Source organism: Cetorhinus maximus, chromosome 6 (assembly GCF_964194155.1).
Source record: "Cetorhinus maximus chromosome 6, sCetMax3.hap1.1, whole genome shotgun sequence".
NCBI lineage: Eukaryota > Metazoa > Chordata > Chondrichthyes > Lamniformes > Cetorhinidae > Cetorhinus > Cetorhinus maximus.
The window spans coordinates 98,926,444-98,945,439 of record NC_135884.1 but is presented as its reverse complement, the minus strand read 5'-3'; the positions used below and the strand labels follow the sequence as shown (position 1 = coordinate 98,945,439).

At 43.5% G+C, this 18,996-nt stretch overlaps 1 protein-coding gene across 1 annotated transcript in view; it reads left to right on the top strand.

Annotated features, from left to right (window-relative positions):
• Positions 1 to 8,466: 8,466 nt before the first annotated feature.
• Positions 8,467 to 18,996, top strand: part of LOC144681974 (centrosomal protein of 72 kDa-like) — a 50,407-nt gene continuing 39,877 nt past the window's right edge. The window contains exons 1-3 of the mRNA XM_078544160.1: positions 8,467 to 8,759; positions 11,793 to 11,920; positions 16,812 to 17,004. Coding sequence (XP_078400286.1) covers positions 8,687 to 8,759; positions 11,793 to 11,920; positions 16,812 to 17,004 — 394 coding nt within the window. The 5' untranslated portion in view covers positions 8,467 to 8,686. The remainder of the gene's footprint in view (positions 8,760 to 11,792; positions 11,921 to 16,811; positions 17,005 to 18,996) is intronic.

Below are 18,996 nucleotides of genomic sequence, written 5' to 3'. Positions count from 1 at the left end.
GGGATGATTATTTCAAAGTGCTGCATGTGTGCATTTGGTGGATTCTCATTGCATTGCCATCATAGTTTTAAAGTATTCATAGAATAAAAGAAAGTTATGACATAGAAGAAGGCCATTTGGTCCATAGTTTCTTTGCTGGTTGAAAAAGTGCTGTCTAGCCTAATCCCACTTGCCAATTCTTGACTCAAAACCTCGTAGGTTACAGTAATTCAAGTGCATATCCACGTACTTTTTAAAATACAATGGGTGTTTCTGCCCCTATTACCCTTTCAAACAATGAGCATCAAGGAGCCGTAGCAAAACTGGAGTCAATGGGAATCAAGGGGAAAACTCTCCACTGGTTTGAGTCATACCTAGCACAAAGGAAGATGGTTGTGGTTGTTGGAGGTCAGTCATCTCAGTTCCAGGACATCATTGCAGGAGTTCCTCAGGGTAGTGTCTTAGGCCCAACCATCTTCAGCTGCCTTGTCAATGATCTTCCTTCCATCATAAGGTCAGAAGTGGGGATGTTCGCTGATGATTGCACAATTTTCAGCATCGTTCGCAACTCCTCAAACACTGAAGCAGTCCATGTCCAAATGCAGCAAGACCTGGACAATATCCAGGCTTGGGCTGACAAGTGATAAGTAACATTTGTGCCACACAAGTGTCAGGCAGTGACCATTTCCAATAAGAGAGAATCCAACCATCGCCCCTTGATGTTCAAAGGCATTACCATCACTGAATCCCACACTATCAACATCCTGGGGGTTTCCATTGACCAGAAACTGAACTGAACTAGCCATATAAATACTGTGGCTACAAGAGCAGGTCAGAGGCTAGGAATCATGTGACAAGTATCTTATCTCCTGACCCCCCAAAGCCTGTCCACCATCTACAATGCACAAGTCAGGAGTGTGATGGAATACTCCCCACTTGCCTGGAGGAATGCAGCTCCCGCAATACTCAAAAAGCTTGACACCATCCAGGACAAAACAGCCCGCTTGATTGGCGCCACATGCACAAACATTCACTCCCTCCGCCACTAATGCACAGTGGCAGCAGTGTGTACCATCTACAAGATACACTGCAGGAATTCACAAAGGCTACTTCGACAGCACCTTCCAAACCCACAACCACTACCATCTAGAAGGACAAGGACAGCAGTTAGATGGGAACACCACCACCTGAAAGTTCCCTCCAAGTCACTCAACATCCTGGCTTGGAAATATATCACCATTCCTTGACTGTCGCTGGGTCAAAATCCTGGAACTCCCTTCCTAACAGCACTGTGGGTGTACCTACACCACATGGACTGCAGCAGTTCAAGAAGGCAGCTCACCACCACCTTCTCAAGGACAACTAGGGATGGGCAACAAATGCTAGCCCAGCCAGTGAAGCCCACATCCCATGAATGAATAAAAAAAAGTATTGAGCCTCACAGAACCCCACTGGAAACAACTTTCCAGCAATAAAAACACTTGTCAACTAATACACTTTGCTGTCTGCCACTGAGCCAATTTTGGATTCAACTTCCCCATTTCCTTTGAATCCCATGGGTTTTACATTTCTGACCAGTCTACCATGCGGAACTTTTGTCAAAAACCTTGTTGAAATCCATGTAGGCTACATCAAACAAAAATATTTTCCAATTTGCCCCTCACTGAGCTTAGGCTGACTGGCCTGTAATTACTTGGTCTGGCTGTTTCTGACTTTTTAAACAACAGCGCATTAGCAGTCCTCTAGCAGCATGTAGCCAGAGAGAAAAGAAAGTAATGGTTAGAGCACCCACTATTTCGTCCCTTGCTCTCTTAACAGGCTGGGATACATTTCATCTGGACCTACTTTCAAAAATGCTAAATACCTTAATATTTCTTCTCTCAAAATGTTTACAATTCATATTCCTCCTCAACTACAATGTCTGCATTGACCCCTCTTTTATGAAGACAGAATCAAAATATTCATTACATCGCACAACATAGCACAGCAGAGAGGACTGGAGCTGGCACCAGAGGAATGTTGAGAAAGCCCAGCATCATTGGAGGAGGAGGATGAGCATGAAGAGGATGAGCATCCTTTAAGTGCCTGCAGCTGCAGACCTGCTTGCCAGAGAATCATCTAGGTGCGCTAAGTGAGTGTGCTGGCAGCTTTGCAAGTTTCCCATCAAGATCTATGTGCACTCTACACTGCCTCTGGAAATTCTGACTGAAGCACGCTTATTACCCATTGCTGCTCCACAAGTACCTGTTTAGTGTGTGACCCCTGAGGCTCAACACTTGTGTCCAGCTGAGCACAGCTTGTAGTGTCTGTGCCCCCGATGGGGACTCTCCATTGCTGTCCCTGTCTCCAGAACCTGCACCTGCTCACATGTGATGTGCTCCTCACCATGTACCATCCTATCTCCCTGAGAAGTTGGGCCCACCAAGGTGAGTGTATCTGCACTGCAGGAGTGTGTGCAGGATCATGTGACACTTGGAGGACTCATATTCATCTCTCCTTTCCTCCGTCTGCACCTTTGATGTACCTGTGGGAGAATAAAGACATGAATTAGTGGTGAAGTAGGTGAAATAGAGTTCCAAGTTTGCATTGTACAGATCACAACATTTACTGTATCAATGCTATTGATTCAACATGAGTGATAGTGAAGTGCCAAGTGACAGTGTGATATCTAATGCTGTCACCAGGTCTCCTCGCCACCCCTTCTCTCCATCAGTAACATCCTGTACTGCTGCCACTCTACTGAGCTCCAGGGCTTCCTCCTCAATCAAGGTCAGCGTGGCAGCTCTATCCATGATTCTCTGCCTCTCCCTTGAGTTGTGGGCTCTCTTCTCTTCCAATGAGAAAAGGCAGAGAGTGGGGATTGTGAGAAGTGAACTGATTGCTGAGGATGGAAGGCTGACATTTCAGGAAGGGGACTGAGAGGAATGGGCGCAAGAGGGCAGTAGGATGACGGTGAGTCTGAGTGTTGTCTGTTGAGATGCAGAGTTGAAGAGGAGGCTGGAGAGAAAAGATTGTGCATGACAGCAAGGTGTATAGGTCAGAGTGCTATGCAGCAGAATGCTAGGGAGATGAGAGAGTGATGGTTGCCTGCTGAGAGTGGCAGGACACTGACCTTGCTGGATAAGGCAATTAAACATTTTCCGGCACTATATCCAGGTCTCTGGTACCACAGCGGCTACTGAGAGTCACTCCTGCTTGATAAGGCTGGCTGGCCTCTTCCTGCCATCCTTCAGGAAGAAGACCTCTCTCCGTACCCTCACTGCAACAAACATCATTTTCAGGGTTGAGTCCATGAATCTAGTGGCAGCTTTCCCACCTCTTCCATCCATTCCACAGGGCTTTCTGCCCTCCCACTGGATTGTACGTTGCAATCCCTGCTGCCATTGTGAGTCCTGCCAAGGTCTTTTTAAATAAAGATCCTTCATTGCTTGGTTAGGTGCGTCATCCTGCCCACTGGGTTTTCCTGTTTGGTCCGGGAACCCGGAGGTGGGGTGATTGCTCTGGGGAAAAGCAATGGCAAGGCGCACAAATTAGTTGGATTCCTGAGCCAAAAATGATCCCACCTTTCCAGCAGGTACTAGGTTAACAGGATTCTGCCCCTAGTCTGTGTTGAATTTGATCTCAGCTGTATGGGTATGCATGCTACACTTAGCTTCAGCACCGTGTGCTGGGGAAGAGAAAATACAGTCTCTTGTGCTATCCAGTAGACTCTTACATATGTGGCTCAGGACAGGATCAATTTACTCATTGCCAGGGCTTGACCCAAGGAATGAGAAGATAAGAAACAAAAAGATACCAAAGAGCAACCAGGGATCCATAAAGCAGGAGTCAAATATGTAATGGTGGCCGAGGTGGATGCGGGAGGAGAAGTCAGAGGGGCAATGCAAAACATCATGCATCCATAACAAGTGCAACCCTACCCAAGTAGTCAGGCGTACAGTCAAGGGCACAATTACTTGAACAGGTAGAAGAGGATTTGTCTTTGGTATTTATACTTGACCTGAGACTCAGTCTCGCCACTGTCTTATCTATCTCCTGTAGTCAGACTTCTGAGACTCTTCTCCATGGTGGAGAAATTTGGTGCCTTGCTGCCTTGAATTTCTATTCTCCTCTCTAACTGCCTTGGGTAAGGTCTATCAGATCGGCCAGTCTATAGTGCACCGATGCATAATTGGCCAAAGTGAAGGACTTCTTCAGCGGCAAGAACAACTGTCTTCCTAAAGATGCAAAGACACATTAAGGGAACCCGTGTGGTCATATGGACTCCTTTCATGAATGCAGTCACATATACGAATAGGAAGGGCCTACCTTCTATCAACATGTATTGGAACTACAGCGTACAGGTGAATACCCTGGAAAATGCCAAGATGCACTTATTCTGCTTCAGGCAACAGTGCCATCATTATTTCAAAGCGCTTTTGCTCAAAATGGATAGATGTTGATGACCAGGAATACGTTGTTAAGCTATAGTTGTTGATATCAGTGTAGAATGTAAGGACTGAAGCAGAAAATGAAACATTAATGTTTAGTTTCGTGACCTGACTCTTATGCTTGGCCCGGGAGCGTGATCGGCGGGACCGGAAGTGGATGTGAAATCCGTTCCAATTCTCCATTGGCTCCCGACAGCAATTTCATGCTGGCTGGCCAATTACCTGCCAACCAGCATGAAACGTGCTCGGTGGTGTGGTGGGAGGGGGGTGGTGGTTTGGTGGGCGGTTTGGTGGGTGGTGAAGGACAGGCACCAAGGCAAGTGAGGGTGTGGGCGAGTTGTATCACAGGAGCTCCCTGAAGGCTACTGTGAAGACGCCTCAGGGAGCTGCAAAATTGTTGGAGGGATATCAGCACACAAAAAACACCCCAAAGTATCACCAAAGACACAGCCAACAACTGACAGCAATACTCATGAGTCATCAAACCTCAAACATATTCGGGCCTTTTCTTCCGCCCTGGATCGAGAAAGGTGAAAAAACGTGAACACTGCCTGACCGATTGGCCCATGCACCAAGTGTAAAAGCGCATGGGCCATGAGAATATCCGGGACAATTTCATGTTTAATGGGCTTAATTGCCCTTTTACATTGTCAGCGGGCGTGCTCTGGACTCCTGAACACGCCCACCAATCGTAATGTTGCGCAAGGAGTCATGTCATTGAGACACGCGCCTGACATCTTCTTGCACAATTTCATGTGAGTTCGGGTTGGGCGTAGGCCTGCTCAAGCTCCTTAAAATTCTGGCCCATGAAACAGCAGTGAGACACAGGATTGTAACTATCATTGTAACGTCTCTTGCACATCACAGGTTTCCTTTGCCCCACCATTGACAGCTGTGCCTTCAGCTGAGTAGGGTCCTAAGTTCTGGAATTCCCTCCCTAAATCTTTCTGCTGCCCCCTAGTCCTTTAAGACTGTGATGAAAGTTTAATAATTCTCATAACATTTTTCTGGTTTATTGTGAAGTGGGTTTATGAGGGTTAAGTATAGTTGCGTCTATGTGTGATTTAGTTACATTTGGAGCCAAGTAGGCTGCAAGTTTGAAATCATCAAAAGAAGCTAGGTGCTTGACATGCTAATGAGTAAACATGGATGCTGGCTTAGCATGTAAGGTGTGAAGGGAATTTGTATTTTTAGATAAATGAAGGGATATTTGGATTTCAAAGTGGTCCTAGTTTGTTCACAACTAGCCAGATAAGCAAGGCTAAGGAATATGTTTATTTTTCTCAAAGGTTACTGACAAGATATTGGCAATATGAAAGTTTTTATATTACAAGGATGATACACTTTCAAAGGCATATGGAACAATAGAGTTTACATATTGAAAAGAAAGAAACATATAAAACGGAGAATGAAAGGCTATGTGTCAGAAGGCCATGTAAGACCTAACAGGAGTGTGTGAAATAGTCTTAATGAAGCCTCCAGCATTTGTGCATAAGTCTGTTATGTAACAAAACTGAAGTTGGGGAAATGCCATTTGGAATTCCAAGTGGGTATTGCTGATTCTGTTTTAAATCTATAATCTATTTTGGACTGTTGCCTTAAAGGGGTGTAACTGGGGTTTAGGTTAATTAGGAATTTTATGAATTATTATAGTAGTAATTGTAGTCTTGTGTATGTACTTGAAATCTTTTATATTTTGTTATTAAATATTTTAACTCAATTTTAAAAAATCTCTAAAGGTCTTGGTGGACTTATTACTTCCATATTCAGTTCACACATCTCTTACTAAATACAAAGTGCAAAACCATTGATATAGCGCGACCAAGTTTCCCTTGTGGATTGGTCCGCCTGGCACACATCATCTGTCATGTCATAACAAAGACACTTCTTAAAATCTTTGACTTTAACCAAGCTTTTGTTCCCCTGTCCTAACATCTCTTTATGTGGCTCAGTGTCAAATTTTGTTTGATAGTGCTCCTCTGAAGTGTCTTGGAATGTTTTACTATGTTAGAAGTGCTATATAAATGCAAAGTGTGGTTGTTGTAGCTGTACTAAACATTCCTTCACACTATGTACATGCAACCTGAAAGGAGATGCAGGTTGAAGGGATTAGATTTATTTTCAAGAAGGGAAGGGGTTTTAAGCTTGTGCTTCCTCAAAATTTAGATTTTTTGACATTCTATTTGATGGGCGCAGGGGCAGCATTAGGACTGTGCAATTGCACAAATCTCAGGGTCAGTCCTGGGCCTCAAATCAGTTGTGAACCCCAAGCAGATCCAGTGATAGGTATAAGCATTTAGAATCATTATTTAGTAAAATAGAGACCATTTTTTGTCACCCATTTCCCCACCCCCAAAGGCAATCTAAGGTTGTCAACCATCCAGGATAGTCCTGGAGTCTCCAGGAATTTAAGGTTAATATCCTGGACACTGCTGCGATTAGTAAATAAGGGCAATAAAAACATCATGTCATTTGAACACTTCTGTTCATTAGTCATAAAAATATTGTAGATGGTGAAAACTGTGTGTTTCAAACAGACAGTGAGGTCATTTGCTGAAATTTTCAGGAATACATCTTCTCAGAGTTGGCAACCCACTTGGCAAGCCAAAGTTCAGTAATTCGGTAATCTTGAGTTTGTTATTTACCAGGGCGTTAGGGCATGCAGCGGTTCTACTGATAAGTGAGAAAAAGTGATATTGATAATTATCTAGTAAATATAAGTACTCCCAAGCCAAACCTTTGTAAAGGGTTCCTGCCCCCTGCAGAACAAATAACAACTTGTATGTTTATAGCACCTTCTGTAGCATGGTGCTATTTTTGTCTGATCCTGTGAAATGCCTGAGAAAAGCTTGGTCAGAGAGGTAGGCTTTAAGAAATACCTTAAAAGAGGAGAGGTGAAGAGAGAGACACATTTAACGAGGGAATTATGGAGCTTAGGGCTTAGAGGGCTGAAGGCGCAGCTGTCAATCATGGGGAGGAGGAAGTGGGTAGATGGACAAGAGGATAGAGTTGGACGAATGCAGAGATTTACATGGTGAGACCATTGGAAGGATTTGAGCACAAGGATGAGAATTTTAAAATTGGAGTGAATGTAGGTCAGCAAGCACGGAGTAATGGGTGAATGAGACTTGGCATGGGTTAGGGTACCAGCAGCAGAGTTTTGGATGAGCTGAAGTTAGGATTGTCAATTCTAATTGGACGTATTTCTAGAGGTTTCATCATGTGATGTGAAGATTCTGATGGTGCACCCTCCCCGCCCCCACCCCATCCCATCCCCGCCCCGCCCCCACCCCATCCCCATCCCATCCCCCACCCCATCCCCATCAGTCACTCAACATATCCAATCTCACAGAACGTTGTCTCCATTGGGAAATAAACAAACTCTTCCTTACTCGGTTAGATAATTCTTAAGTCTGGGTCAAATAGTTTTTTGTCCCTAATCAGCGCAAGCGTTGAAAGAAGATAACATTCTTTTAATGCCCTTATTATTTTTCTCCCTGGTTTCTCGGAGCAGTGTCCTGGCGAGAAATCCTCATTTCCTGCAGGAGATTTTACAATCCTAGCTCAAGACATAGGATGGAAGATAGGAGGCACTTTGAACAGACAAGTCTGGAGGCAACAAAAGCAGGGATGCAGGCAGGGGCGCTATTACAGACATTATCTTCTGCCAAAAAGATCGTCTCTATAGTTAAAAGTAGCGCCCAGAGTTAACAGGATTACATCGTGTTAACATCTACGTGGCTTTCAAATCCCAATGTTTCTTAATGCAATACCTGTGCTCTTCATTTAAGGCAGGGCTGGCACCCCAGCGGGCAACTGCGTTTGGGGCATTGTTTTGCAGTGTCTAACTGTATAATTTTTTTCTGCATTATTGGCGTCATAATATCACGCTGATTCAGTCAAAGTGCAGCAGGCTGGCGTCAGTGCGCCTCCCGCTGGTGGCCCGGGACTGTCGCTGCGGAGCCTCTCCTCCTCCTCCTCCTCATTGCTTCGTGTTTCACTTCTCCGGCCCACCTCCAGAGGGCGCGGCGAGCTCGCTCCCTCAGACGCCTGCTGATTGCCCCAGCAACCGAGCAGGACCACAGGAGCTTCCATTGCAATTGGCATTGCCAAGCCGGGGAGGCTCTGGGGATGTCTGAGTCGGCAGCTCAGGACCCGGTTTGAGCGCGATTGTTTGGAGGAAAACGAATCAGGAAAGAAGTGTGCGTGTGTGTGTCTGAGAGAGACGGAAGGAAACAAACACAAAATAATAGAGGGGAGGGTTAGAGAAAGGAAAAATGGCGGCGATGGAGTTGGAGGCAACTGAAGAATGGATCAGGGACAAGGCCCAACTGAGCAACCAGAGACTAGGTAAGAGTTGGAAATTCGGAAACTTGTTGATGCTGGTGGCTTTCAGATTGGAGATCCGTGGGTGAGGTTCAGAGAGTAAGTTGGAATTGTTACTCCTCCATGGCAACCACTGTTATCCCAACTCACCTGGCCACCTTTTTGTTTTTGGTTCCCCACCATAAGACCATGAGGCATAGGAGCAGAAATTAAGCCATTTGGCCCATCGAGTCTGCTCCGCCATTCAATCATGGCTGATAAGTTTCTCAACCCCATTCTCCTGCTTTCTCCCCGTAACCTTTGATCCCCATACCAATCAAGAACCTATCTATCTTGGTCTTAAATACACTCAATGACCTGGCCTCCACAGCCTTCAGTGGCAATGAATTCCATAGATTCACCAGTCACTGGCTAAAGAAGTTTCTCCTCATCTCTGTTCTAAAAGATCTTCACTTTATTCTGAGCCTGTGCCCTCGGGCCCTAGTCTCTCCTACTAATGGAAACATCTTCCCCACATCCACTCTATCCAGGCCTTTCAGTATTCTGTAACTTTCAATCAGACCCCCCCCTCATCCTTCTAAACTCCATCGCGTATAGACCCAGAGTCCTCAAACATTCTTCATATGTTAAGCCTTTCATTCCTGGGATTGTTCTCGTGAACCTCCTCTGGACCCTCTCCAGGGCCAGCACATCCTTCTTGAGATACGGGCCCAAAATTGTTCACAATATTCTAAATGTGGTCTGACTAGAGCCTTATAAAGCCTCAGCAGCACATCCCTGCTTTTATATTCTAGTCCTCTCGAAATAAATGCCAACATTGCATTTGCCTTCCTAACTACTGACTCAACCTGCAAGTTAACCTTAAGAGAATCCTGGACTAGGACTTCTAAGTCCCTTTGCACTCCAGATTTCTGAATTCTCTCCCCATTTAGAAAATAGTCTATGCCTCTATTCTTCCTACCAAAGTGCATGACCTCACACTTCCCCAATTTGTATTCCATCTGCCATTTCTTTGCCCATTCTCCTAACCTGTCCAAATCCTTCTGCAGCTTCCCCGCCTCCTCAATACTACCTGTCCCTCCACCTATCTTTGTATCATGTGCAAACTTAGCCAGGATGCCCTCAGTTCCTTCATCTAGATCATTTTCTTCTCATCATCTTCCCAGTTAAGATCTCGCAACTGGGATCAGGCACCAGCTTTCATCTTTTCAGTACAACAGGTGGAGCTGGAGGTGGAAACAGTAAGGGAGTTGGTTTACAGTGGCAGTCATGGCTCAGTTATCAGAGAGTTATGGGTTCAAGTTCCACTCCGGGACTTAAGCACAAAAATTAAGGCTGACACTCCATTGCAGTAGTTAGGCAGTGCTGTATTGTCAGAGGCGTCGTCTTTTGGATGAGACATTAAACGGAGACCCTTTTGACCTTCTAAGGTTGATGCAAAAGATCCCACTGCATTATTTTGAAGAGGAGCAGGGGTATTATCCTTCGTGCTCTGGTCAAAATTTAGCCCTCAGTCAAGATTATCTGGTCATTATCACATTGCTTATTGTGGGAGTTTGCTGTGCACAAATTGGCTGCTGCATTTCCTACATTACAATAGTGACTATGCTTCAAAGTACGTCATTAACTTTAAGACACTTTTGAAGGTCCTGTGGTCATGAAAGGTGCTGTAATGCAAGTCTTTTTGTTCCTTTTACCAAATTAACAATAAGGAATAGGTGATATGATCATACAACAGATTATTCCTCTTAATTTAAAAAAATTTTTAACTTTTAAAATTTTATTATGTGATTAACTGTATCACAGATATTTGCTGCAGTACATTATTTCCCTGTTGAAAAGAGAGTTTTTGGGTTACACTGCTTATCATGGAGCCCCTCTCTATGACATATTAAATACCCACCTATTCTCAAATTGAATAGACACTTGAACTCTGAAAATTACTCTACTGATGAGAAATACACTTGAGACACAGAAGAAAGTGGGGGAACAAAATGACATGTTTTGGATTTGATTTGCATTTTAAAAAACCTGGACTCAGCTGGTCTGCATCTTACCACAGTGACTTTTGAGGCAGAAATTTTACACATTTAACTGGGAATATGGTAAGAGTTGAAAAAATATTAAATAGCATAGGGACAGAGCAAGGACATGGAATTAGAGTAGATACTTTTAGTTGAAGAGCTAGTACTAGCACAGGTGTGTTTGGCTGCAAGGCTTCCTTATACATTTGTAATTTCTATGTTTTTATGAACAGGATTGCACCATCACATTTATGCTAGAGAAACTAATTCAGCCAAGGACACGAAAAGAATATCATTGGGGATCAATTTTTTAACATGGAAATGAGCCCATTTTTGTGTCCATAAAATACATTACTATAATTGACTCCTTTCCATTGTGATTACAATGGGGAAGAATGTGATTGACTTGTATATTTTTACATAGCAGAATGTGATTCATTATCATTTCATCTTAATGTTGTTGATATAAACCTAGAGCCATTCATGTTTTCCTTAGTTGATGCTTCCTTTGCGCATCTCAATTTCACTTTGTAATTTCCAATGGCAAATTGCTCTAAGCTTTGAAGGTGGCTTGTACCAGCGGCTGCTTTATCACTGTTAAACTGCTCAGCCTTCAAGAAAGATTGTTAATCAAAAGACAAAGATTATGATATTGCCAAGTTATGGCATTTGAGTTACCGAGGCTATAGGTGAGATGCTGTTTTCCCAATGTTAACCATGGAGTAATCAACTTATGGTGATTTGCATTCATGGGGTACCTCTTCCTCATTGCAAGTTGCTAGCTGATTAGCACATTTACGATGGCACATTTATTCACATCGTTACTTTTTCAGAACGTTTGAGCCCATTATCTTTCCCACACATGCTGATTTTCTGAATATATTGGGTAACTTCCACTTTGGAGTTTGCGGTGACTAAATTGCAATAATGGTGTTTATACAGAGATGGAGTAAACAGTCCATATTGTAACACAGAAATGAATAATTGTTAAGTGAATAAAAGAGTATTGCATTTGAGTTTTTTGCCTTTTTAGATGAAGTGGAGTTTCTCTCACTGCAAGGAACCTACAGTGACAAAATTGTCTCTCTTGGGCATGCTTTTTTGAGCTTCAAGAAACTGAAGTCTCTGGATTTGTCGAGAAATTCCATTGTCAGCCTGGAGGTGAGTATCCTATTCATTCTTAGTAGGTAGGGACTTCCATTTCATATTTTGATATGTGGATTATTCAGAAGTTATATTCTTAAAAGATCTTCATAATTATGAATGGAGCTCAGTAGCAAACATTATGTAGAATTTGAATAGTTTGAGGGCAGATCAATATTCTATTTAGTTTAGTAGCATCATGTTAATGTCCAAGATACAGGCAAAACAATATTAGGGGATAATTAATTCCACTGAAGTATCTCAACCTTTAATATAGAGATAAAAAAGAAGCCCTACCGCCAACTTCATAGGGAAGCTAAGGATTGGCAATAAATTTGGCCTTGGCAGCATTGCCCACATCCCAAGATTTAATTAAAAATTTATACTCTTAGTGGAATTTCTGATGGTTTGTGTTGTCGTGATCTATATTTGGAAGTTGTTATTTGGAGGTAGCTTGAGAAAACAAACCTTTGAATAGAAATTCCTGATTTGTCAGATTTATTGTGGATATTCCAGAATTAATGAACATGTTTTATCATGGCTTCTGCATAGATGCTAAAGAGCAATAGTGAAAGTTGAAAGCCTTGTCTCAGCAACACGCCCAATTATACCAGGTTTGGTTTCACCAAATACCACCCTGATTGTATCAGCGCACCATGTGCAGAGCTACAATCGTTCTTTTATCTCTCCAGTCAAGTCTGATAATCTCTAGAACTTTCAACATCTTTTGCCAGTTCAGCTGGTCAAAAGCTTTTTCATAATTCACAAAACAGGTGTACACTTCTTGCTGGTATTCAGTGCTTCTTTTGCTACACATTCTCATCACTGCTATAGCCTCCCTAGTTCCACAACACCTTCCTAAAACCGAATTGATCACATCTGATGTAATGGTTTGCTTTGGCTTCTTAACTCTTTGCTAGGATCTTTGATGTTACTTTTGATGCATGTGTAATCAAAGTTGTGATGGAATGCTCTTCACAGGTTGTGGGATTTGCTGCCTTCTCCAATGGACCATTGTGCTCATCAGAAAGCCTTCCAACCATTCTCCCTTTATATATGTCACCTTACACAAGTTGTTGCCTTATCTCTAAGCCTTTTTATCAGTTCTTCAAGGACTCATTACATCCTCTTTTTCCTGGCTTTAGTTCTTTTTAGCTCTAAATATTTCACACACTAGAAGATCAGGTTGTTGTCTTCTTTCTCTGGTCCTAGTTCTGTTGACATGCTATCTTTGTCATACAGGTCTTTGATGTGCTCTTTCCATCTATTTACTTCTTCAGGCTCTATAAGCAGCGTAGAATATCTACTATCAATTCCTCTTTATGCTTGCTTACCACTCCATCCTCCAGCTAATTCCTTTATTTTCTGACAGCACTGCTGACCCCACCATCTTTCTTGATTAGTCAGTCTGTCTTCTTAGCTCACTGTTTACTTTTCTACACATTCATTTACCTTCATTTCTGTTTCTGTTCTTCCACTTTCTTCTCTCGCCCATCTTTGCTCTTTAACATCCATGCAGAAGCCATGATTTTTTAAAAAAATCATTAGATGAAATACAGGAAAGCTGTCAAAGTAGGAGGTAAATTGATAAAGGTAAAGAAATTTGCAGGCAACCAGGCCCTAGTGGTTAGCACAGCAGAAGATCTACAGATAGTAATGGATAGAATGAATGAAGTGGTGAAAGCTTACGGAATGTAAATGAATGTAAAAAAGATGAAAGTTATGAAGATTGGAAGAAATAATGGTGGGAAAGCTGAGGTCAAAATAAATAGTCAACAGCTTGAACAGGTATCATAACTTAAGTAGCTGGGAAGCATTTTGTCAGAAGATGGTTACTGCCATAAAGAAGTCAGGGTTAGAATAGCAATGGCAACGAATGTGTTCTCCAAACATAAAAAATTGCTCAGTGTAAGAATAATTAGAGATCTTAAAATACTATCAAGACTGTGATTAGGAATATCCTGAAGTATGGGGCTGAAACATGGACCTTCAGAAAAGTGGACATCCAAAGACTAGAAAGTTGTGAAACATGGGGCTGAATCTTCTGGTTGGCATGCGGTAGCAGGCCCGACACGCTGACGTGTAAAATGATGCACGATGACATTGGGAGTGCGGTCGATATTTCATTTGGTGGGCACGCACCAGAGGCAGCTGCACAACTGCTGAACTATCAACGGCCTATTAAGGCCATTAAAAAAGTAATAAAACTAGTTTAGAATGCTGCCCGTCCAACCTTAAGGTTGGCAGGCAGGCAAAGAGCTGAAGCGGCCTTCGTGTTTTTCAGGAAATCTCATCCATGGGTGGGATGAGGTTTCCTGAAGGTTTTATAAAATAAATAAATAAATTTTACTTACTTCACAAACATGTCCCAGCTCATATGACACTGTCACATGAGGGGACATGTTTATATAAATTTTCACTTTATTTATTAAAAAGTTTTCACAACCATTCAATTTTCCCGAGGCAGCTCTGTGCCTCAGGGAGATTGCTGCGCTCTTTTGCGTGCATGCGCGAAAGAGCGCAGGCCCCAACTCTCCCTCCTCCCCCTGCCTGCACAGGTAGCACTGAGCGGTACCGGCGATGCATTACGCTGGGTGGGCCTTAATTGGCTCGCCCGCATAAAATGGCGGCACACAGCCGATTGAAGGTGGCGATCGGCTCTGCGCCTGCCCCTGCCCAGCCTGCCCACCATAGGAAAAATTCTCCCATGGCGGTCTAAGAAGGGAAGTGAAAAGTCAGAGAAGGACCATGTAAAGGCATGGGAAGATTGGAAATTGGAAGCATAATTGATAACATTTTCCATTTGGACTGAGAACAGGAAACAATACTGATACAGTCGTCAGTGTACTGGAAAATGAGGCAAGGTAATGGACCTGAGTAGACATGGAACAACGAATGTTGCACTTCATTCAAAATGGCCAGGCACAGCTAGGACTCATGCAGGTACTGATGGCAATGGGAGAAAAAATAGAGTGGAGATAGAAATAAATCAATTCTGTTGGGCAAAGGCAGGCTGAAATGATGGGTCTGCCAGGGTAGCCCTGTTTGTAGAACTTGGGAAGGAGCTTGAAGCGAGCTTTGTGGGGTTGATGGGGAGAATCGTGAGGTTGGAGGCTTTTTTTCCTATATATTCATTCATGGGATGTGGTGTCGTTGACCAGGTCAGCATTTATTGCCCACTCCTAATTGCCCTTGAGAAGGTGGTGGTGAGCTGTCTTCTTGACCTGCTGCAGACCATGTGGTGCACTCATCCAGGCAAGTGGAGAATATTCCATCACACTCCTGACTTGTGCCATGTAGATGGTGGACAGGCTTTGGGGAGTCAGGAAGTGAGTTACTCACTGCAGGATTCCTAGTCTCTGACCTGCTGTTATAGCCACAGTATTTATATGGCTAGTCCAGTTCAGTTTCTGGCCAATGGTATCCCCCAGTATGTTGATAATGGGGGACTCAGTGATGTTAATGCCATTGAATGTCAGGAGTGATGGTTAGATTCTCTCTCGTTGGAGATGGCCATCATTACCTGCCACTTGTGTGGTGCGAATGTTACTTGCCACTTGTCAGTCGAAACCTGGATATTGTCCAGGTCTTGCTGCATTTGGACATGGACTGCTTCATGCTGCAGAAAGAAGATTTGCAGAGGAGATAATGTCAGCATTGGAAATGCTGTCTTGATATTCCATGCATCCACGGAATGGTAAAATGAAGTGTCAGATGTTAACATTCTGCCTCTATAAAGTAGAAATTGGTAGGCTAAACAATAACAGCATCACCCATGTCAGCAATGTTATGGTTGGACCTGAGAAAACAGTACTCCAAGTTCAGAGTGAGTAACAGGAGCAGAGAATTTGAGGCAGCTGATGTCACAATGTCAGTTCTCAATGAAAACATCAAGAGGAGTTAAGAGGGCAGAGGGAGGGGTCCAGTTGGAACAGAAGTTCTGAAGATGGGAGAAAGGATCTACTGTCCAGAGGGAAGACTCCCGGCCAAAGAACTGGATGTGGAGGCAAAGACAGTGGAAAAAGGACTCAGTCATGTTGAGCTCAAAATTAATTGAAGTGGTATGTAAGAGGTTGAACTTGACACCTTTTCTGAGGACTGATTTTTCTGGGTCAGAGGGGATAGTGAAAATATTCCCTCTGACCTGCTTTTATTTCACTTTTCCAGCATCCGCAGTATATTACTTTCGTTCAGAGACATTAAGCAGTTTCTAACAAGGGGGGTGCCAACAAATATTCACACCCATTGTGGTCAGGAACATTTCATTCATGTGAGCACAGCATGGGGTATGTGACGAAGGTGAGTGGGTAATTGATTTGTTGAAATTCCCAGAAGAGGAAAGTGTATAAATTCCCAGAAGAGGAAAGTGTATAATTTCCCAGAAGAGGAAAGTGTATAATTTCCCAGAAGAGGAAAGTGTATAATTTCCCAGAAGAGGAAAGTGTATAATTTCCCAGAAGAGGAAAGTGTATAATTTCCCAGAAGAGGAAAGTGTATAATTTCCCAGAAGAGGAAAGTGTATAATTTCTCAGAAGAGGAAAGTGTATAATTTCTCAGAAGAGGAAAGTGTATAATTTCTCAGAAGAGGAAAGTGTATAATTTCTCAGAAGAGGAAAGTGTATAATTTCTCAGAAGAGGAAAGTGTATAATTTCTCAGAAGAGGAAAGTGTATAATTTCTCAGTTTCCTCAGGTACCGAATTAACAGAAAAGGAAAGAAGAACCAGGCTCAAGGACTTGGAAATAGAAGCTGTCATAACCTTTTCTGTTGTAGTCAATCTCACATGTTGACAAGGGTGTACCTGATTTTCGTTTGGGGGAAAACTTGTAGAAGTATAGTGTTAGGGTATAAGGCATCAGTTATTTTATGAATGACTACTTTGTCTTATGTATTTATTTTTGATTTTGTAGGGTTTGGAAGGTTTGCATTCGTTGGAAAAATTAAACTTGTATTATAATAATGTGCCATCTTCAAAGGAGATTTCCAGCTTGCATCACTTAATCAACTTGAAAGAACTTGACTTGCGTCTGAATCCAGTTACCAGGAACGAGGAGAACTACAGACTGTATGTAATACAGCTGCTACCAAATTTGAAGAAGTTGGGTAAGCACATTATTCAACATCAGATTGATTAATGAATAGAACAAAAGAGACTGAAACTTCTGAAATACTGCCATCCCTAATAACATCACAGTTAAACTACGGTTTTGGATATACCTGTGAGGAATTAGGTGCAGCAGACTAGATCTGAATTTAACCTAGTTGAATTTTTTGAGGTTACTAATCTGTTACAAAGGGAGTGTCCACAGATGTTATTTATATAGATGTGCAAAATGCATTCAATAAGATTCCACAAAGAAGACCTAGCAAAAATGAGAGTGCATGAAATTTTCAGCAGTCTATTGACAGAGGTAGGGAATTAGTTAGCAGATAGGAGATGGAGTGGGGATAATGGATATGTGCTCCAACTTTGTGGGATGTGACTAATTGTGTCCCCCAGTGATCGAGACTCAGGCCTCAGTGTTTCGGTATATTTATCAGTGATTTAAATGAAGGATTAAAGAGCTGTATATCCAGATTTACTGATGACACTGCATTAGATCGCACAGTGAATAGTGTAGATGAGAGCAGAAAATACAAAGAGGCATTGCTAGATTAAGTGAATGTGAAAAATTGTCACTGATGGAATTCAATGTGGGGTAGTGTCAGGTCATCCAGTTTGGACCTAAGAACAGAATATTTTCATAAACATGTGAAGAATTTTTCACCCCGGGGGCGGGCGTGCACCCAACCCGAATGGGAATAGAATAATGTGCAATGACGTCAGGTGAGCGTCCCGACGTCATCGCACACTTGCGTGAAATTTCGCTCAGCGAGCATGTGTGGGTGCTGGAACGGCACCCACCATTAATTAAGCGGCCACTTAAAGCCCTTAACAGTCCAATTGACTGTGATTTTTACTTGCTTTTGTAATTTTCTGCTCGTTGCATGGGCAAAACGGGCAGGCGGTCAGCTGACATTTTCACAAACCTCATCCGAGGGCAGGATAAAAAGGGTCAGCATCATTGCCAGTGTGAGTAGTGAGGAGTTTTGGAGATAGTTTGCAGCTGGTTGCTTAGTGGTACTTGTCAGCTTCATCTCTATTCGGGGCTTCATTCTTAGCATTTCCAGGCTGTCTGCCAGGCCTCCAGAGGATTCAGACAGTGTGGACCCTTCCAGGTATCAGACAGCCTTCCCTTACCCTGGTAATGGGATTCTGCTCTCTGCTGGAGGCACCTCCTCCTCTGAGGAGGAAGAGAGGGGCAGAAGGAAGAGGAGGCCAGGTGTCCCAATGCAGCTTCCAAGGAAGGGATCTGTGGGAGGAGAGTCGCAGGCCCAAGGGGCGCAGGGCCAGCAGGTAGTCCAAGGTGGAAGGGGCCACAGAAGACACCACTATCCTGCAGCCAGGGTTTACAGGCGGCGATGCAGTTACCTCAATATGTCTGAGTTGCAATACCGATGGAGCCTCCGCCTCTCAAGGGAGAGCGTGACCTCCATTTGCCAGATGATTGGGTGTGAGATAAGCTCCGACTGTGTAGGTGGATACCCCATGCCAGTGGCTCTGAAGGTCACAGTGGCCCTCAACTTCTATGTCTCTGGCTATTTCCAGGGCTCAGTGGGAGATCTGCGTGGAGTCTCCCAATCAGCTGTCCACAGTTGTCATGCTGGTGACAGAAGCTCTGTTCAGGTGGGTACTGACCTTCATTCTTTACCGTATGGATGAGGCCAGCCAGGCTGAGCGAGCCAGAGGCTTTGCAGTGATTGCTGTGTTCCCCCGCGTCCAGAGTGCTATTGACTGTGCACATGTGACCATCAAGGCGCCAGCAGATCAAGGTGCCTTCGTCAGCAGGAACGGATTCCACTCCATGAACGTGCAGATAGTGTGTGACCACAGGATGCAGATTCTGCAAGTCTATGCAAGATACCCTGGCAGCTTCCATGACACTTACATCCTCAGACACTCCCAGGTGCCGAGGCTCTTCAGTGCTCCAGCCCGACTCGATGGAAGGCTGCTGGGTGATGAGGGCTAACCATTGAAGAGGTGGCTCATGACAT